The sequence below is a fragment of the Poeciliopsis prolifica genome, unplaced genomic scaffold (genome assembly GCF_027474105.1).
Source record: "Poeciliopsis prolifica strain line A6 unplaced genomic scaffold, Auburn_PproV2 SCAFFOLD070, whole genome shotgun sequence".
Lineage (NCBI taxonomy): Eukaryota > Metazoa > Chordata > Actinopteri > Cyprinodontiformes > Poeciliidae > Poeciliopsis > Poeciliopsis prolifica.
This window is the reverse complement of record NW_026562445.1, coordinates 732,501-760,000: the sequence shown is the minus strand read 5'-3', so window position 1 is coordinate 760,000 and position 27,500 is coordinate 732,501. Positions and strand designations below refer to the sequence as shown.

The following is a 27,500-nucleotide window of genomic DNA, read 5'->3' as shown; positions in this document are numbered from 1 at the left end:
ATCTTGAGGATCCGGAGCGCTAACATGCTAACTGTCAGAACCGCTAACTGAGGTTCTGCGGTTCTTTAAGCGACTCAGAAACCCGGAGAGCAGAGGCCCGTCTGGACACATTGGGTTTTGGTTAGGTGTGTGTTCTGGACAGGAAGGGGCGGGGCTTGTGGGCTCAGCGAGACACACACACACAACACACAGTCTCACACACACACACACACACACACACACACACACACACACACACACACACACACACACACACACACACACACACACACACACAGCTGGCGGAAACTGGTCCTGACATGGCGTCCGGCTCAGCCATCGATCATACAGCCAGGAGCAGCGAAACCCAAGACATGAGTGGCAGAAAACACACACACACACACACACACACCACACACACACACACACACACACACACACACACACGTCTCCATCAGCCCAGCAGAAGCAACAAGGAGAACAAACTTCTTGTCACAGATGTAATGATGTCATATTTTAAATATTTTGTAATAACTGATTGAGGATTTCCTTTGATAATATTTTTGGTCTGCTAAAATATTAATTCTCCTTTCTGCCTGCAGACTGAGACCTGGACCTGTGGAGACTCTGGAGGAGCTGCAGAGATTCCCTCCCAGTTGTCATGGAGATCAGTCCCTCCAGGATTTAGGATTGTTTTTATTTACAATAAAAATCTAATTTAGAAATATTGATATTTAATTTTGTGACATTTGTGCTTATGTATGACGGTAATTATGATTTTCTTTCCCTTAGTAATACATACTGCCCCCTGCAGGTGGGAGTTAGCATCAATAATTTTCACTATTTTTTCAGAAAATTGCAACAAACTTATAATAATAAATCAGCGTGAAAACATGAAATGCTGAAACTGTGGGCAGTTTAACTTCAACAGTCTGGAGCTGAGTGGGAGGGTGGGGGGCAGAGGGGCAGAGGGGGGCAGAGGGGCAGAGGGGCAGAGGGGGGCAGATAAATCTGCGTGGCGACGGGAATCGATCGTTTCTCCCTCCTTCAGTCCAGTTATCTCATTGGGTCTAAATGATCCTGACCTTGTCCAACATAAATAGAGGAAGAGGAGGAGGAGGAAGAGGAGGAATATTTCTTTCTTCATTAGACGTGAATATTTGGCTCCTGACCCCATTAGGGTCAAGGGTGTTAGAAAATGTTTGGTTGGTTGTCATGGTTTCTTGGTTTCTGCAGGTGGAGAAACAAACAAACTTCCAGATTGTTGACCTGATTTCTCTCTTTTATTCACAGTGAACGCTGCAACGCTCCACTTGTGAAGTAAATCTGTTGGACTCCACCTTCCTTTGCTTCAGAGGACAAATCTTTAGTTTGATGATGTGAAACGTTTCAATCGATGAAAAGCAGCAGAAATCTGCAGGGTGTAAATACTTTTCCAGAGCTCTGTGTGTGAAGTCCTTCTGTCTGGACTTTGTTTCATGTGCAGACGTCGGCGTGGAGACGCCGTCCCTCTGTCCGGAGACGTTTCAGGAACAGGAAGGACAGACGGAGCTGAGGCTCCACAACGAGGAGAAGCTGAGGAAGTCCTTCAATGTCTGCAGAAACACAGAACCTGCTGCTTCCTTCCTCTTCCAGTGACTCCCAGTGACTCCCAGTAACCCGAACTCCAGGAAACAAGAGCCAATAGGAAGAGCCGCTGCGATTGGCTCAAACTTCTCTACCTTTCCACCATGTTGTCATGTTTCTCTCATCAGAAACAGCCGATGACAAATCTTTTCATCTCCAAGGCAACCATTCAGCTGCAAAACGTCTATGTGGGCCTAGCCCCGCCTTCGAGACGCAGCTCCTCCCCCGCTCAGCTCCTCCCCCGCTCAGCTCCTTCAGACTAGCCAGCAGCAATTAGCAGACAACTGCTGAGCTCATTAGGAGCTGCTGCTGCTGTTTTACATTGGTTCAAACCCTAAAGGTTTAATAAAGCAGCCATGACTTCCTGGAGGTGGAGCTTTGGAAAGAGCAGGAGCTTCTTAAAGAGACAGAGGCCTTAAATTAAAAAGTCATTAGATAGAAACCGAAAGCAGTAGCTTCAGAGCCACATGTGACTTTTACTAAACCAAAACCAAAATGTTTTTGATTATGAATGAAATAGAACATTTTCATAAGTTCTTATGTAGAATCTGTTTTTAAAATTTATTAGTTTTTTAAAAAGTAATTAGTTTCAAAGTTTGCTGTCTGTCTTTCTTCACTTTACATATTCAGGCCAAAAGCTCATCTCACTCAAAAAAAGTTTTCTTTTGTGAAAGAGAAACTTTTATCTTCTACAGTCTGATAACATAAATACATTTATTTTGATTTTGTTAGCTCTCATAATAAAACATTTCAAGTCAGACTTGAAATGTTTAAAAATTGCTTTTGGTGGCTCAATGTGAGTTTTATTTTGTAGCATCGGGTTGAAACTGGGACAGCTGATTGTTCCAAACTGGTTTAGGAATAAAATAGATTTACCTTCAGCTTCTGGAAAATCCCCTCCAGCCTGATGAGTCCGGAAGCCGACCTTCAAACAGGAAACAGGAGGCAGGTTAGAGGGGCGTATGCCAACATCTGACCACACAGTTAACATACATGCTTGAACTAGGCCAAATGTTCAGCCTTCCATTTTTATTTTGCTTTTTTCATTCAGCCTCTTAGTTTTGATCAGATCTGGAAGACTGGTGGATGTTCTCCCTTTCCAAGATAAACACTTTGGAGAATGCTGAGCAGGTCCAGGTTTTAAAAGGTCAAGAAACACAGAGAGCAGCAGAAATCCTTCAGAAAGTTTCTCCTCCTCCAGCCTGAGATTCATCAGCTGAACAATCCAAACCGTTCAGGTTCGTCTCAGTGGAGGATCTTACTGAACATGAGGTCACACAGACCTTCAGGAAATGACTTTTTTCCTGTAGCTAAACTTCAGGCTTATGGTTTCTGAACTATTTTTGTTTTTTTAACATCCGGTGAGAATTTTATGAACCATTAGAAACATATTTACATCAGAACATCTTCTCCCCGCTGTGACGACAAGCTGCTCTTCTTTCTGGTTTCATTTCTGAACCCAAGGAAATTCCCAGATCTCCAAGCTGCTCCATTCCCGCTGGCGTCTCCCCTCCCCCACATGCTGCTGCAGCAGGACTGCTGGCCTCGGCCGGTGCGGAGGCTGCTGCCGCTCCGACTGCATTTATCACCGTCTGGCATCGCTGTAATTTCAGTGTTCAGATGCAATCGCTCCCGACTCCCTCAGGAGTAAACAATAACAAGCTCAAACACAAAAGACAAACAAGGTCTGCAGGACACACACACACACACACACACACACACACACACACACACACACACACACACACACACAGCAACAATAATAAACAGCCACCGCTTTCTGCACTGAAACATTTCATTCCTGTCTTCATCAACATGGGAAACCTCATTTTAGCTCCATTTGATCCGATTTTAAGTTTCATTTCATAACTTCTGTAAATAGTTCTTAACCTCCTATTTGTTGTCAGACACTGCCACCTGGTGGAGTCAATGAGAACAGCAACAGGGATCCTCCTGCCTTTCCGTCGCTCTTAATGTGTAAAAACTTTTTATTCCCTCATTAATCAATGTTTCAACGGGTCACAAAGCAGCTTGAAATTATTTCAGCAGTCTGGGGGTTTTCACCCAAATTCAGCCAAAACAAAGGAAACTTTGGTTTTCTGTTGAACCAAAACTCCCATCAATCCTTTATATGAAAGATTTAAAGGTGAAAATATAATTTTTAGGTTTTCAAACAGAAACTAAACATTTTGGAGTCGAAATGAAACAAGGATTTAAATGACATTTGAATATTTGATGTTTTCAGTTTTCCAGCAGTTGAGTTTGTGTTGTAGTTTATTGATGCTCACCCAGCCTGAGGATCCCCCTGATCACCTGATTGATTCCAGCAGCTCTGAGTTTAACGAGCTGCAGAACCGCAGAGGTACAAGGAAGACCCGGACCAGAACTACAGGTCCGGTTCATACACCATACAATACTGGAACTCATCTGTGGTTCTGGTCCAATTCTGAGTAAACTTTAAATCACTTTATTCCTGAATGAAGGGATTCCTATTGAATCAGATTGTTTGGATCCATGGCAGAATCCTGGTTTTCCAGAAAACCTGCATGTTGGACATTCATGGTTCTGGATTTAAATTTTACTTCTGTAACCACGACAAGACATTCTTACGAGTGCCAGGATCTGATCACCATCTTGAAAAACACCTGAATGACTTCGTCTCTCTGACTGTACAGGTTAAAAAAGGAGCAGCAAAAGCAAAGGAGGTGGATTAGCAGAGCTGCGAACAGCTGATGGAGTTACTGTAGGAAAGCAGCTGCACTGGCTGGAAGTGCAGCTGCTAGCATGTTGCAACAGTCTCCAGTCAGAGGCTTGTTTGGATTTGCTGCATGCTTGACTGCTACTGGAGATCCGTCCGGCCCGCAGCATCACTACAAGAGACCCTGAGGAGAAACTTGGACCATCAGTTATAATGTTTTAAATTTCTTTGGGATGAAGCGGTTCTGATTTTATTTGATCTAATTAAAGTCATTCAGAGACAGGAAACAGATCCAGGTTCTGGTTAGAGCTTTATTGTCTCCACATATTTTACAAACAGAAGCAGAAATTTTCATTAGACTCAAACAAACATCAAGCCTGCAGTGATGGAACAGAATCCACTCCCGGTCCGGTCCGGTCCGGAACAGGAACCACGGTCTGGCCCAGTTTATCTGCAGACAGAACAGAGCCATCAGAACCAACCAGAATCTGAGCAGAAGCTACTTCCTACTGCTGTAGCTAGCTGCTAATGCTAGCCTAGCACCACACCGCTACGCCACGTTACCTCCTGTTAGTCCCTGAGTTCAGCAGGAGGAGGAGCAGAGAACAGTTAGACATGCAGGAGGAAGTGATGAAGAGGAAGTGAAGACCAAACAGGAAATGACAAAGAGAAACAGGAAGTGATGAAGAGGAAGTGAAGACCAAACAGGAAATGACGAAGAGGAACAGGAAGTGATGAAGAGGAAGTGAAGACCAAACAGGAAATGACAAAGAGAAACAGGAAGTGATGAAGAGGAACAGGAAGTGATGAAGAGGAAGTGAAGACCAAACAGGAAATGACAAAGAGAAACAGGAAGTGATGAAGAGGAGCAGGAAGTGACGAAAATGAACAGAAAGTAAAGAAGACTGAACAGGAAGTAGTGAAGACTAAACAGGGAGTGATGAAGAGGAGCAGGAAGTGATGAAGAGGAGCAGAAAGTAATGAAGACTGAACAGGAAGTGATGAAGACTGAACAGGAAGTGATGAAGAGCAGACTTACAGGGCTGCAGCTCCAGAGATGATCTCGATGAGCTCCTTGGTGATGACGGCCTGCCGGGTCCGGTTGAAGGTCAATGTCAACTTATCGATCATCTCAGCTGGAGCAAAACACAAAACATGGAGTCAGAGTGGAGGCCGGACCGGACCGGACCAGAAAACATCCCACTCCATTGGAAGCAGACAAACCACAGCCTTCACCCCCGAAGCTGTTTCCATGGCAACTCCTCCTTAATCTGTCCCGGTTTTGTTGAAGTTGCATCATCACCTGACCCTCACAGAAGCCAGACTTTTACTTTGAAGGGCCAACGTTATCTCCATGTTGTAAACCAGCCTGTGGTTCAGAACTCTTTGGACATTAAAACTTTGACTGGCCATCTTTCAGTTTTTTATGCAATAATTACATTTAGTTTCCATAACAGAATGATGCTACAAGGACAAATCGCTTTTATTTACTTCATGTTTCTGCTCTGAGGCTGGAAAATGTTTGCAAATATCAATTAATTATGAGAAAAAAGTCAAATATTTAAACCTAAAAATAAAGTTATGAAACAACACGATTCCAGTATTAAAAATGATGAGCAGGTTTTCAGATGCGATGTTAGTAGAAACGGATTGTAAATGTTAGACGTTGGCTCAGAACCATTAGTAACTGGAGAGAAACCCACTGGGACTCAAACCCTCAACCTTCCTGCTACAAGACAAGGAGGGACACGATTACATCATTTAATTTCAAATGTGGAATCTGCTTTGGAAATCATCTAGTCTAGGTTTTATTTTGAAAGGTTGTAATAATCCTGTGATCCAGAATTTTTGCCTTGCCTTTTATTTTGCAGTGTCTCTAACCTTTCTAATCAAAGCTCATATCAGTTTGCTTCAGCAGAGTGTTTAGTTTCCTAACGTCCTAGTTCAAGAGAGGTGTGGCCTTACAGGCGTTCTTGCTGGCGCTGTCCATGGCCGTCATCCTGGCGCTCTGCTCGCTGGTGGACGATTCCTTCAGCGCCAGATAGAGAACGTTCACCAGAGCAAACTCCTGGTAGTTCCTCAGAACGTCGGCGTCGATGTCGTCATAGATCCCCAAGTTCTCTGTCAGGAGAGCAGACGGCATCAGAACCCAACAGAACCCAAACAGAACCCCTACAGCGCCGGGGCCAGTCGGCAGAGCGCGGGCCGGTACCTGAGGAAGCCACCGTGTCGATGGAGAACACGGGTTTCTGGTCCGTCTTGTAGGAGATAACGGACCTGCAGGAGCAGAACAGGTTCTGGTTGAAAACATTGATCAGTTATTGAAAACAATCAGCAACGAACTTAGGAACAGAATAACGGCTAACTGGAGCAAACAGCCAAAATATTCAGAATTAAGAGAAAAAAAGTACAAATCAAGAAATATGTCATTTGTATCCAAGATAAGCAAAAACACAAGAAACGTGTTTTTCAGTCAATGTTTCAGCAACGACTCATGTGGTTGTTTAGCTTCAGCAGGTTTAGATTTACTAAAGGAGGCAATAAAATGTTTCTCATTTAAAAATGGAAATTAATAATGAAATAATTAATGTATTTCTAATATCATATAAAAAAGAATAGAAAAAATAATTAATGAAAATGTGTCCTCTCAAAGACAATAAACTGTAATATGTTAAAGAATATGAAAAACATTTTAAATATCCAGAATAAAAACAACAATCAAAACCAAACAACAGAAACCAGAAGTAAAACGGACTATGAAACAAAAATATAGTTCACAAGAACCGCAGTTATGGATCTCATTTTGATGCATCACATGATTTAATGGTTTCATTGACGGCAGGCGTTCTGGGCCGGGTCGGTACCTGAATCTGTTGAAGACGACGGATCCCTGGTCGAACTCGTACCCAGAGTTCAGCAGCTCGGCCGCGATCACAGAGGCGTCGCCGAAGTTGGGCGGCTTACGGCCGACCTCCTTACAGTTCAGCAGGATGTGCTTCCCATGAGTTCTGACGAAGAGAAGGTCGGCCAGAGGTCAGGCAGAGGTCCATCAGAACCTCCAGGCCCGGTTCTTCAGCGGCTCTCACCTGTACAACAGGCCCTCAGCTTGTCTCCCACGTTGATCACCATCACCTCCTTGCCGGCGCCGGTCAGGTTGGCGATCTGGCTCTTGATGGTCTTGGCTACGCCGGAGTGGATGGCGCCGCAGAGGCCGCGGTCAGAGGTCACGCCTACGATCAGGTGCTTGGAGGCCTTGTCCTCTGGGGCCTTGATGTCAGCCTTCTCATACAGAGCTGCAGGAGCAGAAGAAAAAACACTCTGAGTCTGAGGCCGAGTCCGTTCGGACCGGAACCGAGTTGAGATGGCGTACCGAGAGCGCCGGTGCCGTAGACCCGGGCCGGTTTCAGCTGCCGCTCAGCACGAGCGTACTTGGCTGCGGCCACCATCTTCATGGACTTGGTGATTTTCTGGATGTTCTTGATGGACTTCAACCGAATTGTGACTAAAACAAAAAAAAAATCAGTCAGATCCGTCACCATGACAACAAGATTGATGCAATAATTAAAAATGAGATCTGCAGTTTAAAATCAATTTATATTTTTTAATTAACATAAAAAATTTAAATTAAAGTAAGTTCTTTTGATGAAGTTGTTGGCTCCAGATGCTAAACATTTGGGCGCAACAGTCCAACTCCAGAATAAACGAAACAAAACCTGACATCAAGTCTCGACATTTATGAATTTTAATATAAAACCTGAATATTCAGCAGGCTGTAATCCAAAGATGATAAACAACTAGCCGGTTCTGGCTAGCTCTCTTAGCATAGAGATGAAAATTAACTTTATAAAGAAACTGATGGATGCAGCTAGTGGGATGCAGAGGAAAGGAATCTGGAACAGCAACGATTTGTTGGCAAAGTGCCTACAAAACACAGCTTGAAAAGTATTAATTTTACTGGATATAATTACAAGTTAGATGTTTCAACCACTTCCAATTCAAACTTCAGCAAAACAGAATTTAATATGACATGTGCATAACTAAAATAATACAAAATTTTCATTTTTTATCATCTATCAAAATAAAAATAATAAACAATCCACAATAGTCATAATATAAAATGTAAAAATTTCAATGTGCAAAAAGAGTGCCATCTGCAGATGAAATTACAGGCAGAGATAACCGCTAGTTTTACTGATTTATGCAGGATCCACTGATTTCAATAAATCTATCATGAAATAAATCAAACTCCGATATGAAACTTGTCCAAAATAATCAACATAGAACAACTTTGGCCTCCACCAGCTGAAACATTTATCGAAAGTGTCCCTGTGGCAAAGCATTTCCCCACACTCTAGTGTCTGTTTAAAACAGAACTCAAATTAAACTGATTATACTCAGATTGATCAGATTTTTGTATTTTAAAAACATTTCCCGCAGTTTAAGGGGATTACTTACTGTCCTTCAGGGTAGCCATGTTCCTGACCTGCCCACTGTGGAAACAAACACCGTCAACAGTTAGTTTAACAAGTATAACATGACAATGAGCTCATTATGATGTTAACACGAGATAAAAGTGGCTATTTAAGGTTTAACGTTCAGGACGACTGCGTTAGCATTAGCCTCAGTTCCATTCATTAGCTGCGGCCTACAGGTTAGCGCGTCCTTCCGCTCAATAACTCCCCGTTTCACGCTCCTTGCAACCCGGACTGACTTCAGCTTCATGTTTGCTTCAACGACACACATAGAGCAGAAAACAATAAAGACATTAGTGACTTGAACAGGCTCACCATTGTGGGAGAACACCAACGCGCCGGTCCTGGCGAACATCCTCACCGCTATTGAAGGTCAGACAGGCAGGACTGCGCATGCGCAAAGTCGAATCAAGATGGACTAACGCTGCCTTCAGGGACAGATGAAAATGTTGGTAAAATTAATTTTAGCACCGTGGTGCTGGTGAGTGAAATACTCTTTTTAAATTAAGTTAAATATTTACTCTGTTTCTATCAGAAAATAAGTTTATGAAATCTGACATGAGGAAGTGGAAGAAAATAATGTTTATTATTTATTTTCATTTTATTATTTTTTATTACCATTATCCAGATTACGGCACACAAGGTCAACAAAGTGTCTTTTTCATTCAGTCAATTCGATTCAAAAATCCTTTAAGTGTAGTGTCAACAGGTTAGAATTTCTGTGAGTCTAATTTAACATTATTACCATTAACCCATACTGATAGATTGAAAATGATAAATTCCAGAGCTTATGAATGCGGCACCAGTAGTCTCGCGAGTTTTCCAGTCCTTCGAGAGGTAATGGCGGCTAGTTTCCTGTGTTGTAGCGCTGTTGTCCTATTTTCAGCGGTGTAACGTCTGTTTTTGGGTCGTTTGAAAGGTGGTCGCCATGGGAAAAGCGGACTTCCTGTCCCCCAAGGCGATTAGCAACCGAATCAAGTCCAAAGGTCTCCAGAAGCTGAGATGGTACTGCCAGATGTGTCAGAAACAGTGTCGAGACGAGGTGAGAGTTTAATTAGCTCCATAGGAGTTGGTGTGTGATGCGTTCACTGCCAGCTGCTGCTGCTCTGACTTTAAACATAAACTGTTCTGTTTGTGAGACAGAATGGCTTCAAGTGTCACTGCATGTCCGAGTCCCACCAGAGGCAGCTGTTGCTGGCCTCGGAGAACCCCACCAAGTTCATGGACTACTTCTCCGAGTGAGTCCGTCACCACGGCAACGCCGCAGCGTCAGCTGCTGTCGGTCTGTTTAACTGTGTCGTTTCTCCACAGTGAGTTCAAAAGTGACTTCCTGGAGCTCCTCAGAAGACGCTTCGGTGAGAAACTCACAGATGTTCTCAGAGATACCGAAGTGTTTTTGATTGGTCCGTTCTAACTGTTCTGATTGGTCCGTTCTAACTGTTCTGATTGGTCCGTTCTAACTGTTCTGATTGGTCCGTTCTAATTGTTCTGATTGGTCCGTTCTAACTGTTCTGATTGGTCCGTTCTAACTGTTCTGATTGGTCCGTTTTAACTGTTCTGATTGGTCCGTTTTAACTGTTCTGATTGGTCCGTTCTAACTGTTCTGATTGGTCCGTTCTAACTGTTCTGATTGGTCCGTTCTAACTGTTCTGATTGGTCCGTTCTTCCACCCTCTGGTTTACAGGAACCAAGAGAGTCCACAACAACATTGTCTACAATGAGTACATCAGCCACAGAGAACACGTTCACATGAACTCCACCCAGTGGGAAACCCTCACTGACTTCACCAAGTGGCTCGGCAGGAAAGGTAACCGGTTCCTGCTTTGGTTCCGGGTCCGTACGGCTTCATGTCCCACTAACCTGTTTGGGTCGCCGGCAGGTTTGTGTAAAGTCGACGAGACTCCTAAGGGTTGGTACATCCAGTACGTGGACCGCGACCCAGAAACCATCCGGCGCCAGGAGGAGCAGGCCAGGAAGAAGAAGCAGGAACTGGATGACGAGGAGAGGAGCGCCAAGTTCATCCAGGAACAGGTCCGAAGAGGGATGGACGGGAAGGAAGCTGAGGTGAGTTCTGACTGGCCCGAACCCGAATGGATGAGCAGAACCAAAGCTGCGGAGTTCATCCTTCCCTCCTCTGTTTCCCCTGCAGGCCCAGCCCGTTTACACAGAACTCAAACGTGAGAGTGAAGAAGAGAAAGGTTGGTGTTTGTTCTACAGGGCGATCCGGGCCTGAACCGGGCCTCAGGCAGAACCTGATGTCTTCCTGCTTTTCTCTTCCAGTTGCTTTCAACCTGAGCACTCCGGTGGCAAGCTCGTCCAAGTCCAGGTACTGATGCCCACCGAGCCGTCATGGCTGCCTTTGCCCAGCTTCCTGTCCTCTAATCCACCCTTTGACCTCTTCCAGCTCGGTTCTGGGCGCCAGCTCGGTTCTGGGCGCCAGCTCGGTTCTGGGCGCCAGCTCGGTTCTGGGCGCTCTGAAAGCTCCAGCATCCTCAGTCAAAAGGAAAGAAGCGCCATCCGGTTCTGACTCCAGAGGGGAGAAGAAGAAGAAATCGGCTCTGGAGGAGATCATGGAGGTTCTGGTGGTTTGTTTGGTTTCCACTGACAATGATGATGATGATGATGATGATGAAGGTTGTGGTCCTGTTCTCTGCAGATAGAGGAGAAGAAGAAGAAGAGGCAGTCCTCGGCCGTCAGGACGGATTACTGGCTGCAGCCCAACATCGTCGTCAAGATCGTCACCAAGAAGCTGGGAGACAAGTACCACAAGAAGAAGGCCGTCGTCATGGTAACCGCTGGCCGATAAATCAGTTTGATAATTAATTAAAATCATTGGTTTTTACAGAATCTGGATTTTTTCTCTCCTCTGGTTCCCACAGATCAGAGTGATGTCATGGCGGCCATCTTTGTTGACAGGATGTTCATTTAGAGTTTGGATTCATTTCGACTTTACGGCGAATATTAAGGCCAAAATGCAAATGTTTTCAATTACGAGAATAAAGTCTTAAAGTAGTAATTTACTATGACTCTTATACAAAAAACAACATTAAAATGAAGAACGTTTATCATCTGTGAAGTTACATTTGGTTATACAGAAAATAACACTTTTAACACTTTATTCTCAGCAGCAGAACTTTGAAATAAATTCAGTCGTTTGCGCAACAATTGTTTCAAAGAAAGAACCTGACAGTTGCAGCAATCATATCAGATCTTGAATTTTTAAGTCATTTTAAGACTTTCCTCTGGTAAAAGTTGTCTTAATTCTGCTATCATAACTGTTTTCTCATAATTATGACTGAAATGACAGCAATGTTTTAAACATTTTCTGTCATTTGAAACTTCATTTTTAGAAAACCAAACTAAAATCTGATCTTGGGGAAATAAATCTGTTGTGTTTTCTGATTCCTGCGGATCTCGTCCGTCTGCAGGAGGTGAAGGAGAAATACGGCGCCGTGGTGAAGATGATCGACTCCGGCGACAAACTGAAGCTGGACCAGAACCACCTGCAGACGGTCATCCCCGCTCCAGGTCAGCCGCCGCCTCCAGCCCAGCAGGTTCTGTTAAATGATTCCAGGTTCTGACGTCTGGCCTGCTGCAGGGAAACGGGTTCTGATCCTGAACGGGCCGTACCGGGACACCGAGGCGCTGCTGGAAGGGATCGACGAGAAGAAGTTCAGCGCCACGCTAATGCTGGACTCCGTAGGTTCCCCTCTTCCTCACCCAGAGCTTATTATGTTTCATATACAATAAATCAATATTATGCATCACTACAGACACACGATCAATATCTGTAGATCATACGTCCGATAGAATAGTCAATAATTTCACTGAACTCTGGTCCAGAACCAGAACTAAAAAAGGTTGGTGGGACCAACAGTCTGTCGGTGACTTTAGCAGCAGCAGATTAAAGTATAGCAAATATTTAAATCTCCAGAGATTATGAGCTAAATTGTCTCCATCTGTAGTAAAACCATCTGAACTAGACGTTGTGTTTTCTGTAATCGTGGATTATTATGATAACTATTCTATTTTTAAGGTGAAATGTTTGTGTCCCCAGGGGCCACAGAAAGGGGACATGGTGGACATCGCCTATGAAGACTTTTCCAAACTGGCATGAACCGGAGCGCTGGTCATGCTGCGGGACTCTACTGTGTCAGAGTTTATTCCCACATCTGTACAGAAACAATCAGGAACAAATGCTTGGTGGAATTATTTTAATTTTTCAACATTAATGGTTAAAAATGTACATTTTGTTCTAATAAAGCCGATAAGTTTCTCTGTGTGTTCTGTGGAAAATGATTAAAATGAGAAACTGATCACACCGTCGGGAGGAAGCTGATCAGATCCGGCATTATGTAGTCGTCATAGCGACCGTCGATGAATCCTTTGCCGCTGTTGTGAACGAACCAGCAGGAAACGTTGGAACCGCGTTTCCTGTCCTGTCTGAAGTCCTTCTGCCAGCCTCTGAAACACACAGTCACACACAGAGTAACACACACAGAGTAACACACACACAGAGTAACACACACAGAGTAACACACACAAACACACAGAGTAACACACACACACACACAGAGTAACACACACAAACACACAGAGTAACACACACAGAGTAACACACACACACAGAGTAACACACACAGAGTAACACACACAGAGTAACACACACACACAGAGTAACACACACACACAGAGTAACACACACACAGAATAACACACACAGAGTAACACACACAGAATAACACACACAGAGTAACACACACACACAGAGTAACACACACAAACACACAGAGTAACACACACACACACAGAGTAACACACACACACAGAGTAACACACACACACAGAGTAACACACACACACAGAGTAACACACACAGAGTAACACACACAAACACACAGAGTAACACACACAAACACACAGAGTAACACACACAGAGTAACACACACACACAGAGTAACACACACAGAGTAACACACACAGAGTAACACACACACACAGAGTAACACACACACACAGAGTAACACACACACAGAATAACACACACAGAGTAACACACACACAGAATAACACACACAGAGTAACACACACACACAGAGTAACACACACAAACACACAGAGTAACACACACACACACAGAGTAACACACACACACAGAGTAATACACACACACAGAGTAATACACACACACAGAGTAACACACACAGAGTAACACACACACACAGAGTAACACACACACACAGAATAACACACACAGAGTAACACACACACACAGAGTAACACACACACACACAGAGTAACACACACACACACACAGAGTAACACACAGAGTAACACACACACACAGAATAACACACACAGAGTAACACACACACACAGAGTAATACACACAGAGTAACACACACAGAATAACACACACACACACACAGAGTAACACACACACACAGAATAACACACAGAGTAACACACACACACAGAGTAACACACACACACACAGAGTAACACACACACACACACACACACAGAGTAACACACACACACAGAGTAACACACACACAGAATAACACACACACAGAGTAACACACACACACACACAGAGTAACACACACACACACACAGAGTAACACACACACACAGAGTAACACACACAGAGTAACACACAGAATAACACACACACGGTCCTGACTTCAGGTTAAACTTCAGTCTGGATTCCCTGAACACAACATTAAGTAACAGGAAGTACCTGGTGACCCGCAGCGTGTGACCTTTGACCTTCATGGTGGCCTCCTTCTTCAGCGGGTCGGGTCCTTCATGGACGTCGTACACGCTCACCTCAGGCTCTCGGGAAAACTGCCCTGTTGTATCACAAATTATTCATTTATTTCAACTCAACAACAGATTTCCAAGCTCTGTAGGAAAAAAAAATGGCAAAATTTTATAATTTATACCATTTTTGTTCTGATAACTTATTTGTTTTCCTCTTTTAGTTTTCCAATAAAAAGTCATTGTCACTCTTAATTGCAGTACTACTACTGACCACTAGGAGTCCAAATACTGAAAAGTTGCTAATGCTAAAAGCTCTATGCTTTGGTTGATTTTTTTCTCTCAAATGATAAAGAGAATGAAGTTTATGTCATTGTTATTAAATCATGAGGCCTATAGAGGTGAAGGCAGAGCCTCGTCCAGGTCTGGGAGTCGTACCTATGAGTCCATGGACCAGTGGAGAGTACTGGTTATCACTGGGAATGTAGAGGCCCAGGAAGTCCACGTTGACTGGATGTTTCCTCCAGACCCGGTGGAGCAGCACCGTCACCCGGATGCTGTTGTCAATGGTGACGGTGACGTGGGAGTTCTTCACAATGGAGATCCTGACGCTGAAGCAGGAAGCAGAACTCTCAGGACCAATCAGAGCCGATCAGGAAGCTGGCGGAGGCGGAGTTACCTGTCCTGGACGACGTCAGCCGTGGCGCCCCAGGTGAACGAGTGGTCGCCGCCGCCGCCGCCGTCAGCCATGGAGATCCGGTCGGTGGCGACCTTCACGCTGACCCCGGCAGGCTGGTGGTAGACGGAGACGATGCCAAAGTAGGAGCTGCGTCTGTTTTTGTGAGGCTGCTTGGAGCTGATCAGCTGGCCGTTCACCACCACACCTGCACACAGCGTGGAGGGAACCCAGGCAGGGTCACCAGGGTGGACTAACTTTATGTCAGCTCCAACGTTCTCACGGACCAAAAGCATATTGTGTACAGTCCAGTTTGCTTCTCATTCTGATCTCTAAAATATTTCATCTGTTCTCAGCAACAGAAGCAGAATCTGGGTGTTTTCAGTTCATCTGAAAACACTTCCTGCATCAAACCGTTTAGTCAGCAGATTTTGATTTAAAAGTCACAGTTTTGTCCAAATTTATTCTTGAATTGTGGTCAAAGGGCCACTCACGGCCCAGGCGCCGTACTTTGAGCACCGTTGGGTTAGAGGTCAGTTCTAGGAGCTCATGGAGTGACAATAAGTAACACGCAGCAGGAGTTATTTTCACTCCACCACAGCCCGACTCGGTTCTGGAGGAGTTCTGGTCCGCTCTCTTGTTACTTCAGTTCACTGAGCTCAAACTTAATGAGGTTTATACTTTGACTAGGCCATTGCCGCTCCTTCTCTTGTAGATCTGCTACGTTTGGGCTCATGGTTCTGTTAATGGCCCAGTTTGGGCCACTGTTGCCCTCTCAGCAACTTTGTTGCTACATTTAGCAACCTTTAAGAAACAAACTAAACCGGGCTTTCTAATGACACCAGAATACCAAAACATTTCCAGTGTCCTGCACCTGTTCCCATGTCGGACACCAGGCTGAGGATGTGGCCCGGTTCGGAATCGATGTTGAAGCAGACGTCCATGTTGCTTCCAGGCAGGCGGATGATGAAGTGAGGGTCTCCGTCCACTGGATGACAAACAAAGACTGTGAACATGGAAACTTGTTTCTGCTGCCTGCAGATGGAGGCGAGCCTTACCCAAGTTAACCGTTGCAGGCAGAATCGTGTCCACGGGGCCACTCAGGACCTGACTGGAAGGGGTCGTGATGGGGACTTGGATCCAGGGGGGCGGAGTGGCGTAGACCACGCTGACGGACGGCGGACCAGAGAGAGTCTGGACGCCTGCATTGGTCACAACAATAACATATTTATAACCGACATGCAGAGAAATATCAGTCAGCTTCTGGAGGAGGAGACGTCATGAGGGACTGATCAGCCAATCAGATGCTCTCTTCTGCTAAACCGAGAAATAAGTCATTGAACATCCAAAGAGAAATTCAGTTCAGTGTTTTTCATAAACACTTTGCTTAGACTTTGGAGGAAATCCAAAAAGTTCTGATACTGTTGATATGTGTGTGTCTCTGTGTGTGTGTGTGTGTGTGTGTGTGTGTGTGTGTGTGTGTCTGTGTGTGTGTGTGTGTGTCTGTGTGTGTGTGTGTGTGTGTGTGTGTGTGTGTGTGTGTGTGTGTGTGTGTGTGTGTGTCTGTGTGTGTCTGTGTGTGTGTGTGTGTGTGTGTGTGTCTGTGTGTGTCTGTGTGTGTCTGTGTGTGTCTGTGTGTGTGTGTGTGTGTGTGTGTGTGTGTCTGTGTGTGTCTGTGTGTGTGTGTGTGTCTGTGTGTGTGTGTGTGTGTGTGTCTGTGTGTGTGTGTGTGTGTGTGTCTCTCTCTGTGTGTGTGACCTGAGCAGCAGCCCTGCCTCGGGTCCCGGGCCGAGTCGGCCAGCAGCCTCTCGGTGGCGTCCTCGCTCTCCACCAGCAGGGCGGTCAGCGGCGTCACAAAGCTGTGCTGCAGGGCCAGCTCTGTGATCTGTTTGGTGATTTTTCTCTTTTTTCCAACTGTTGTAACCAGAGACCTGCAGGGGGAGCCAGAGAGCAGAGAGGTGAAGCCGTCTGGTTTGACCCCGGAGGTCAGGGTCCTGTTCATGTCCCCTCTGAACCAGCTGCTGCACAGATGGACTCACATTAACTCTACATTACTTTGGTTTACTGAAAGGTTCGAGGTGTTTGTGCTGATAAGCTGTTTGGTTTTATGCATATGGATCAAACATCAACACTTTGGTTCTGGGTTGGTTCTTTAGATCCAGCTCTCCTAACCTCAGGCTGGCGGCCATCTTGATTCCAGACCAAAGAAGATTTCTCCTTCAACCCTTCCAAACAGCCATACTAGTTCAGGGTCATGACCTTTAACCTTTAGCCCAAATGAGGCCTTAGGTGGAGATGATAGTTTATATATTTACAGGGACAGTCATCTTGTGACTGGAAGTTTTCAGGTTTTTGGGTTATTTATTTGCTCTTTTGAAGAATCAACACAAATTCCTCATTAAGAGAAAATAAAGAGGAGCTATTATGCAAATTTCCCATTTTTCCCATGTTTGTACTTTCATTTGTGTTTCTAGTGTTTCTAAAAAGTGCTCAGATTGTGCATGACGTCTGGAAAATGAGCCGTTTTAAAAACCTTCACAATGTAACATCACAAGTCAGCGGGCACTGCCCGTTACCAAGCAACCCCAATGAGGCTCAGCCCGTTCCTCAGCAACACAAGAGGAGTTCCAGCATGTTTGGTCAGCTGTTTTTTCCACTCATGTTTTGTTGTTGACTTTACCATCCAGAAACCACCTACTGCGTTCTGGTTGGTTGCTTAAATGTTCCTGATTAAACAGACAACCCTCGGCTGTAACATGTGACCCAGAATATCCGTGTGAACATGTGGTGCTGTGGGCCTCACCGCTCCCTGATCAGCTGTTTGATGGTGAGGTAAGCCCACATCTGCCTGGCGAAGCCAGTGAAGGAGTGCTGCTGCTTGGCCAGCTCCAGGTCCAGCTCTGTGATGTCAGTCTCAGTCTCCAGGCTGAGCTGCAGGCTGGCCTGCAGGACAGGAGGCAGAGTCATGGACATGGACGTCAGCAGGTGTCCGGAGCCTCAGTGACGTCTCGGTGTGTTGCACTCACAGCTGAAGCAGAGGTGAAGCTGGTCAGCGTGTTGCTGTCTGACAGCTGCACCTTCCCGGCCACCACCAGCTCCGAGCCGCCGAAGAACTTATCAAAGTGGTTCTGGGTGACGTCGGTCACCGCGCCCTCTGGGAAATGGACGGTGACCTTCTTCAGCAGGGGGGACGACACCTGGCTGTAAAAGGCCTGCAGAGACAGGGGAAGACAGGGGACAAGACTTTTTAACTTCAAAAGTTAGATTTGGATCTCTGGATTAAATTGAACTGTACAAGAGTAGATCAGAGTGGTTTGGTAAAGTCTGTGGGTTCAGCAGCTACTTCCTGCTAAATGAAGGTAAGGCATTGCGTAAGCAGGTGTTATGGAATCAACTGTCTTACCCGGATCTGCTCAGCTGCGTCGTGGTTGGCGTAGATCCTCTGGGCCACGCCCCTGTTCTCCATGGCGATGCGCTCCAGGAAGTCGTAGTCGACGTCGAAGCCGATGCCCAGCGAGAAGAGAGAGAGCTCCTCCGTCATCACTCGCTTCACGTTCTTCTGGATCTTACTGAGCTTGATCTCTCCTGCAGGGAGCCCAAGTTGGATCAGAACCTGCTGCCTGAGGTCTACGGCTCTTCGGCTCCGGTGGTCTCCTACCTACGGTGGGGTCTCCGTCAGACACCAGGATGATCATGGAGACGGAGCGCGGGTCGACGAAGCCCTGGCTGTTCGCCCTGACCAGCATCTGAGCGGCTCGGATCAGCGCCTCGTTGATGTTGGTGCCTGTCAGGAATACGGTCAGCTGTTAAGGGAGGGGCTCCTGGACCGGCGCTGGGTCGCACTCTGCCTCTCTACCTCCGGTGGGTTTGATGTTCTGGACGTATCGCTTGGCGTCAGCCACCTGCAGAGGAGAGGCGGGAAGCAGCTCCTCGCTCCAGCAGCGCACGTTGTGGTTGAAGTCGATGATACTGAAGCGATCTTCCATCTTCAGGTCGTCCAGAATCGCCTTCATGGCTTCCACCGTCTACAGCAGAGCCTCCAAGCTCAGTGTATTCTGGGAAACGGCCACACGGTGGCAGCATTCCACAGAAACGGGAAGAATGAAGTCTTTAGAGGTCAACAGAGGTCACTTACTTGCTTCATCTTGACCCCCCACATGGAGCCGCTGACGTCGATGACGAACACGATGTTTTTAGGAAGAGGAGAGAGGTTTGAAGGAGCGAAGAAATGAACAAAATAAAGATCTGACACCTGAAACAGAGAGTCATAATCATAACCATCTGTTTATATTTGAGGAAGTTATTTCCTGCTGTGGGTCAAAGTTCACCTGCAGCTCCCCGGCGTTGCTGTCTCTGGTCACATCGTACTGGACAGAGAAGATGCCGTCGATGGCGCTGCCGGAGCAATTCTCACATTTTCTCTGCTGTTGCAAATTTGGCTTGAAGACGATGTGAGCCTGAGCGAAAATGGAAAGATTATTATTTCTGTTTCTAATACGTGCATAAAACAATCCATGTTGTTCAAACTGTTTAATTATTACATTTAAAATATGTCATATATTTTAAATGCATAAAATATATGATATCCACGATTAAACACAGTGAATTAGTTCATTAATGTCATTAATATTTCTATATTTAGACCATGCAATAAATGCATCATAATTCATGAAGCTGTAAAATGATTAATATTAATAAAATTACAATAAATGTTTGATGCATTTATGTTTAACTCTGTGAAAATCTTTCATCATCCTCGGGTTACCTTGTCTTTGGTGGCTGAGACTTGGATCAGATTTGCAAACCGCTCTCCCAGAGTGTTTGGCGTTTCCAGCTTTGAAATTTCCTTCGGCTCGTAGAGGTAGACGTCCACCTGGGCAGGTGTGGAGTCAGAGGTCAGAGGTCACCAGAAAGGTCAGGGTCAGGTCGGTCACGGCTCTCTCACCTGGAAATGCGGAACCGGCCGTCCGGGCTGCAGGAACAGGTTGTGCTGGTACATGCCCAGCCGGCGCTCCATCATCTCCTGGTAGTGCAGCTCGAAGGAGACGCTGCTGCCCGGCGGGACGTGGACCTCCGTGGTGAAGGTCTCCAGGTCCTGGGCGTTGGTCCTCACGATCCCCGCCGCCTTGTTCCTGGAGCTGGCCTGGGCGTACAGCCGGCGGGCCAGCGCCTTCTCCTTCACCGAGCCCACGAACGTGATGCCGTTCACGTTCCTGCAGAAGGAGAAGAAGAAGAAGTCGGCCTCCCGTCTGTGAGCGGGCGGAGGACGCCGCGTCGGTCTCACATGGTGAAGTTGGAGATGAACGCCCGTTTGGGGATCTGGACGTTGAAGCCGATGCTCTGCGCTCTGGAGCCGGAGTTCAGCACCGAGCTGCGGACCGAGGTGTGGGCGAAGCGCGACGTGATGCGGCTCTCCACCAGGTAACTGTTCACCGTGATGTCATCGCCCCGGACGGCCTGCGGCGCGCAGCGCAGCACGGCACACACACAGCAAGATAAAACAATTCAGCAACGTAACTGACACAAAAATAACTTGGGGAAGAAAATAAAGAAACATGAAAAATAAGAATTATAAAAATAAAGCTAAAAGTTGGAGCAAAAAATTGAATGATATACATGAGATAGAAATATAAGATAGATATATTATAGATATATATTATAGATATATTATAGATATATATTATAGATATATATTATAGATATATATTATAGATATATTATAGATATATTATATATATATTATAGATATATATTATAGATATATATTATAGATATATTATAGATATATATTATAGATATATATTATAGATATATTATAGATATATTATAGATATATATTATAGAGATATATTATAGATATATTATAGATATATTATAGATATATTATAGATATATATTATAGATATATATTATAGATATATTATAGATATATATTATAGATATATATTATAGATATATTATAGATATATTATAAATATGTTATAAATATATATTATAGATATATATTATAGATATATATTATAGATATATTATAGATATATTATAGATATTATAAATATATATTATAGATATATTATAGATATATTATAAATATTATAAATATATATTATAGATATATATTATAGATATATTATAGATATATTATAGATATATTATAGATATATTATAAATATATATTATAGATATATATTATAGATATATTATAGATATATTATAAATATATATTATAGATATATATTATAGATATATTATAGATATATTATAAATATATATTATAGATATATATTATAGATATATATTATAGATATATTATAAATATATATTATAGATATATATTATAGATATATTATAGATATATTATAGATATATATTATAGATATATTATAGATATATATTATAGATATATTATAGATATATATTATAGATATATATTATAGATATATATTATAGATATATATTATAGATATATATTACAGATATATTATAGATATATATTATAAATATATATTATAGATATATTATAGATATATTATAAATATATTATAAATATATATTATAGATATATATTATAGATATATATATAGATATATTATAGATATATTATAGATATATTATAAATATATTATAAATATATTATAAATATATATTATAGATATATATTATAGATATATATTATAGATATATATTATAGATATATTATAGATATATATTATAGATATATATTATAGATATATTATAGATATATTATAAATATATTATAAATATATATTATAGATATATTATAGATATATATTATAGATATATTATAGATATATTATAGATATATTATAAATATATTATAAATATATATTATAGATATATATTATAGATATATTATAAATATATTATAAATATATATTATAGATATATATTATAGATATATTATAGATATATATTATAGATATATTATAGATATATTATAGATATATATTATAGATATATATTATAGATATTATAGATATATTATAGATATATTATAGATATATATTATAGATATATTATAGATATATTATAGATATATATTATAGATATATTATAGATATATATTATAGATATATATTATAGATATATATTATAGATATATTATAGATATATATTATAGATATATATTATAGATATATTATAGATATATATTATAGATATATATTATAGATATATTATAGATATATTATAGATATATTATAGATATATATTATAGATATATATTATAGATATATTATAGATATATTATAGATATATTATAGATATATATTATAGATATATTATAGATATATATAGATATATTATAGATATATTATAGATATATATTATAGATATATTATAGATATATATTATAGATATATTATAGATATATTATAGATATATTATAGATATATATTATAGATATATATTATAGATATATTATAGATATATATTATAGATATATATTATAGATATATTATAGATATATTATAAATATATTATAAATATATATTATAGATATATATTATAGATATATATTATAGATATATTATAGATATATTATAGATATATTATAAATATATATTATAGATATATATTATAGATATATTATAGATATATTATAGATATATTATAAATATATTATAAATATATATTATAGATATATATTATAGATATATATTATAGATATATTATAAATATATATTATATATATATTATAGATATATTATAGATATATTATAAATATATATTATAGATATATATTATAGATATATATAGATATATTATAAATATATATTATACATATATATTATAGATATATTATAGATATATTATAAATATATTATACATATATATTATAGATATATATAGATATATTATAAATATATATTATAGATATATTATAAATATATATTATAGATATATTATAAATATATATTATAGATATATTATAAATATATATTATAGATATATATTATAGATATTATAGATATATTATAAATATATTATAGATATATATTATAGATATATATTATAGATATATTATAAATATATATTATACATATATATTATAGATATATTATAGATATATTATAAATATATATTATAGATATATATTATAGATATATTATAGATATATTATAAATATATATTATAGATATATATTATAGATATATATTATAGATATATTATAAATATATATTATAGATATATATTATAGATATATTATAGATATATTATAGATATATTATAAATATATTATAGATATATATTATAGATATATTATAGATATATTATAAATATATATTATAGATATATATTATAGATATATTATAGATATATTATAAATATATATTATAGATATATATTATAGATATATTATAGATATATTATAAATATATATTATAGATATATATTATAGATATATATTATAGATATATTAAATATATATTATAGATATATATTATAGATATATTATAGATATATTATAAATATATATTATAGATATATATTATAGATATATTATAAATATATATTATAGATATATATTATAGATATATTATAGATATATTATAGATATATTATAAATATATTATAAATATATATTATAGATATATATTATAGATATATATTATAGATATATATTACAGATATATTATAGATATATATTATAGATATATATTACAGATATATTATAGATATATATTATAGATATATATTATAGATATATATTATAGATATATATTATAGATATATATTACAGATATATTATAGATATATATTATAGATATATATTATAGATATATTATAGATATATTATAAATATATAAAATATATATAGATATATATTATAGATATATATTATAGATATATTATAGATATTATAGATATATTATAAATATATTATAAATATATATTATAGATATATATTATAGATATATATTATAGATATATATTATAGATATATTATAAATATATTATAAATATATATTATAGATATATATTATAGATATATATTATAGATATATATTATAGATATATTATAGATATATTATAGATATATATTATAGATATATATTATAGATATATATTATAGATATATTATAGATATATATTATAGATATATTATAGATATATTATAGATATATTATAGATATATATTATAGATATATATTATAGATATATTATAGATATATATTATAGATATATATTATAGATATATATTATAGATATATATTATAGATATATTATAGATATATTATAAATATATTATAAATATATATTATAGATATATTATAGATATATATTATAGATATATTATAGATATATTATAAATATATATTATAGATATATATTATAGATATATTATAGATATATTATAGATATATTATAAATATATTATAAATATATATTATAGATATATATTATAGATATATTATAGATATATTATAAATATATATTATAGATATATATTATAGATATATTATAGATATATTATAAATATATATTATAGATATATATTATAGATATATTATAGATATATTATAAATATATATTATAGATATATATTATAGATATATATTATAGATATATTATAAATATATATTATACATATATATTATAGATATATTATAGATATATTATAAATATATATTATAGATATATATTATAGATATATTATAGATATATTATAAATATATATTATAGATATATATTATAGATATATATTATAGATATATTATAAATATATATTATAGATATATATTATAGATATATTATAGATATATTATAAATATATATTATAGATTTATATTATAGATATATTATAGATATATTATAAATATATATTATAGATATATATTATAGATATATTATAGATATATTATAAATATATATTATAGATATATATTATAGATATATTATAGATATATTATAAATATATATTATAGATATATATTATAGATATATTATAGATATATTATAAATATATTATAGATATATATATAGATATATATTATAGATATATTATAAATATATATTATAGATATATATTATAGATATATATTATAGATATATATTACAGATATATTATAGATATATATTATAGATATATTATAGATATATTATAGATATATTATAAATATATATTATAGATATATATTATAGATATATATTATAGATATATTATAGATATATAGATATATTATAAATATATATTATAGATATATATAGATATATTATAGATATATTATAAATATATATTATAGATATATTATAGATATATATTATAGATATATTATAGATATATTATAGATATATTATAGAATATATTATAGATATATATAGATATATTATAGATATATATTATAGATATATATTATAGATATATGGTAGATATTTATAGGTTCTGAGATGTCTCACAAAGTGGATTAAATCATAAAGAGGGTTCAGAACCAAACATTCTGGGTTCAAACCAGATAACCCACATGCAAGGTTCTGGTACGAATCCAATAGCTGGACTGGACGGTCCTGGAAAGTCCTGGAAGGATGTAGAAGGGTCTGGAGCTCACTAAGATTTAATGCAGAACTGCTGGGGTTGAGTAGCGGGTCGACGCCCAGCGGGTCGACGCCCAGCGGGTCGACGCCCAGCGGGTCGACGCCCAGCGGGTCGACGCCCAGCGGGTCACAAGGAACTCCTCAAACAGTCGGATATTGACAACTAGATAAGGCTCAACTCTGCCACAGTGTTGGGCTGTTTACCTCAAAGGGCTGGTCTTCCTCGCTGGTCAGCGCGGCTCTCTGGAACCAACAAACAACACAACATGAGTCAGCAGCAGCAGGCGGCTCCAGCGGCCCGCTGGGTTCGGATCAGAACCGAGGAACAAACCTTCTGCCTCTGATGACGGTTGACTCCAGGCTGGTGCACAAAACAGAAAAAGAGCAAAAAATCAGAGCTGAGAGACACAGAGCAGAAGATCAACTGAAAACTGATTTTTATGAGTTGAAACAATAAAATAAAAACGATTCTGTTTCATTTGATAAAAATGACGAACAAACGGAACCAGAATGACGAGCTTTTAGTGTCACATGGTTCTGAAGGAAAGTTTTACTTTAGTTTCTAGTTCCTAAATGAAATAGTTTAACCAGAGAAAACAATGATGTCATTACATTTCATCATGTTGGTTAACTTCTCAGGAAATGTGATCAATTTAAAACCGATGGAACATCCTGCTCAGTTTGACAGGAAGGAACGAAAACAGTTCAGAGAAATTCTGCTTTCATCACTCGAAAACTTTGTGAAAATAGAAAAACAAACTTAGAAAAGTAATTTTTTTTTTTTTTTTTTACTTGAGTACCATTTAGAATTTATGTAACTCATCACAAAGTTGACCTTTGACCTCCAGAGCCACATAAAGCTGGTTCCACAGTGGGCCTTCATGCAGCTGCAGAACATTTCCAGAACCAGATCAGAGAAACTTTGATTCCTGCTGCTGGTCCAGAACCTGCTGGTCCAGAACCTGCTGGTCCAGAACCTGCTGGTCCAGAACCTGCTGGTCCAGAACCTGCTACTGGAGTTGTGACTAGAACCAGAAGGATAGAGACACCGCCCGGTTCTACCTCACCCGGTTCTACATCTTCTGCTCTGCATCAGAACCAGAACCAAGCAGCATTCAGCTTCTATGACCACAGAACTGAAAAACAGCTGAAACACTGAGTTCCTTTAAATCCAGACTTTTGCCAGGCTTCAGTTCAAACCACGTCTGGTTGGAGGTTTGAAGCTGCAGACCAGCTGGCTGGAGGTGATTGAACCATAATCAATGAAACCCTGATCAATATATTATTGATTATGTCTCTCTATGAAATGTAATGTTTGTTTTCTCACTTCTGACTGTTTGATGTTTTCATTTTTGTATTTTTATGACATGAAGCTCTTTGCTCTGCTGTGATGCTGAAATGTGTTAAACTAATCAACATGATTGATTGTAAAGAACAATATTTAACCAATCTGAGCACAATGTCTTTCCTGCGGTTTGTATTAATAAACAACATGGTTATGTAAATGTTTATGTAAGTATATTAAATGAACAGTCTGCTTACTGTGATCCCCAGGTTTTCAACAGATTATTTTGTTCTGTTTTCTCTGTTTGACATAAATAAATTCAATAAATTCCTGTGCAGCCTCACCTCCTCGTCCTCCCAGTCTCCGTTTATCACAAACTCAAAGCAGCAGCTGTGATGAAGGAGCAGCAGCCCCAGGGCGAGCAGCAGCAGGCGCCTCATGGTT

At 38.9% G+C, this 27,500-nt stretch overlaps 3 protein-coding genes across 5 annotated transcripts in view; 1 reads left to right on the top strand and 2 right to left on the bottom strand.

The window, feature by feature from the left end:
* Positions 1 to 5,338: 5,338 nt before the first annotated feature.
* atp5f1c (ATP synthase F1 subunit gamma) lies at positions 5,339 to 8,836 on the bottom strand. The gene is given in 8 exon segments (XM_055020791.1): positions 5,339 to 5,439; positions 6,269 to 6,424; positions 6,516 to 6,580; positions 7,168 to 7,311; positions 7,390 to 7,405; positions 7,408 to 7,596; positions 7,674 to 7,805; positions 8,759 to 8,836. Coding segments are annotated over 8 exon segments (822 nt in total). The 5' UTR covers positions 8,778 to 8,836.
* Positions 8,837 to 9,610: 774 nt separating this feature from the next.
* kin (Kin17 DNA and RNA binding protein) lies at positions 9,611 to 13,051 on the top strand. 3 transcript variants are annotated; one of them, XM_055020788.1, is made up of 12 exons: positions 9,611 to 9,817; positions 9,919 to 10,013; positions 10,087 to 10,130; positions 10,460 to 10,582; positions 10,655 to 10,839; positions 10,925 to 10,973; positions 11,056 to 11,101; positions 11,198 to 11,351; positions 11,432 to 11,563; positions 12,204 to 12,303; positions 12,374 to 12,474; positions 12,833 to 13,051. In XM_055020788.1, the coding sequence occupies exons 1-12, from the start codon at positions 9,704 to 9,706 to the stop codon at positions 12,890 to 12,892; spliced, it is 1,203 nt and encodes a 400-aa protein (XP_054876763.1). In that variant the 5' UTR covers positions 9,611 to 9,703; the 3' UTR covers positions 12,893 to 13,051. The 3 variants fall into 3 exon arrangements, 2 of the variants coding, with proteins under 2 accessions (XP_054876763.1, XP_054876762.1); XM_055020787.1 differs by having other exon boundaries at positions 11,180 to 11,351; XR_008604810.1 differs by lacking the exon at positions 12,833 to 13,051 and having other exon boundaries at positions 11,180 to 11,351; positions 11,655 to 12,303; positions 12,374 to 12,396.
* Positions 12,975 to 27,500, bottom strand: part of itih2 (inter-alpha-trypsin inhibitor heavy chain 2) — a 14,636-nt gene continuing 110 nt past the window's right edge. Inside the window, exons 1-20 of the mRNA XM_055020754.1 lie at positions 27,401 to 27,500; positions 26,103 to 26,132; positions 25,976 to 26,014; positions 20,499 to 20,671; positions 20,160 to 20,427; positions 19,980 to 20,087; positions 19,543 to 19,671; positions 19,350 to 19,466; positions 19,071 to 19,239; positions 18,873 to 18,998; positions 18,618 to 18,799; positions 18,241 to 18,426; positions 18,018 to 18,157; positions 16,973 to 17,145; positions 16,273 to 16,416; positions 16,089 to 16,202; positions 15,218 to 15,422; positions 14,977 to 15,149; positions 14,519 to 14,630; positions 12,975 to 13,239 (exon numbers count right to left, since the gene is read on the bottom strand). The exon at positions 27,401 to 27,500 is cut by the window's right edge and continues 110 nt beyond it. Of these exons, the coding sequence (XP_054876729.1) occupies positions 13,092 to 13,239; positions 14,519 to 14,630; positions 14,977 to 15,149; positions 15,218 to 15,422; positions 16,089 to 16,202; positions 16,273 to 16,416; positions 16,973 to 17,145; positions 18,018 to 18,157; positions 18,241 to 18,426; positions 18,618 to 18,799; positions 18,873 to 18,998; positions 19,071 to 19,239; positions 19,350 to 19,466; positions 19,543 to 19,671; positions 19,980 to 20,087; positions 20,160 to 20,427; positions 20,499 to 20,671; positions 25,976 to 26,014; positions 26,103 to 26,132; positions 27,401 to 27,496 (2,832 nt within the window). The 5' untranslated portion in view covers positions 27,497 to 27,500 and the 3' untranslated portion in view covers positions 12,975 to 13,091. The remainder of the gene's footprint in view (positions 13,240 to 14,518; positions 14,631 to 14,976; positions 15,150 to 15,217; positions 15,423 to 16,088; positions 16,203 to 16,272; positions 16,417 to 16,972; positions 17,146 to 18,017; positions 18,158 to 18,240; positions 18,427 to 18,617; positions 18,800 to 18,872; positions 18,999 to 19,070; positions 19,240 to 19,349; positions 19,467 to 19,542; positions 19,672 to 19,979; positions 20,088 to 20,159; positions 20,428 to 20,498; positions 20,672 to 25,975; positions 26,015 to 26,102; positions 26,133 to 27,400) is intronic.

Coding starts and splice junctions, on each gene's coding strand:
- kin (XM_055020787.1), top strand. CDS start 9,704: ATGGGAAAAGCGGACTTCCTGTCCCCCAAGGCGATTAGCAACCGAATC. Junction 10,974..11,055: donor TGAGAGTGAAGAAGAGAAAG/GTTGGTGTTTGT, acceptor TTTCTCTTCCAG/TTGCTTTCAACCTGAGCACT. Junction 12,304..12,373: donor GACGGTCATCCCCGCTCCAG/GTCAGCCGCCGC, acceptor GGCCTGCTGCAG/GGAAACGGGTTCTGATCCTG.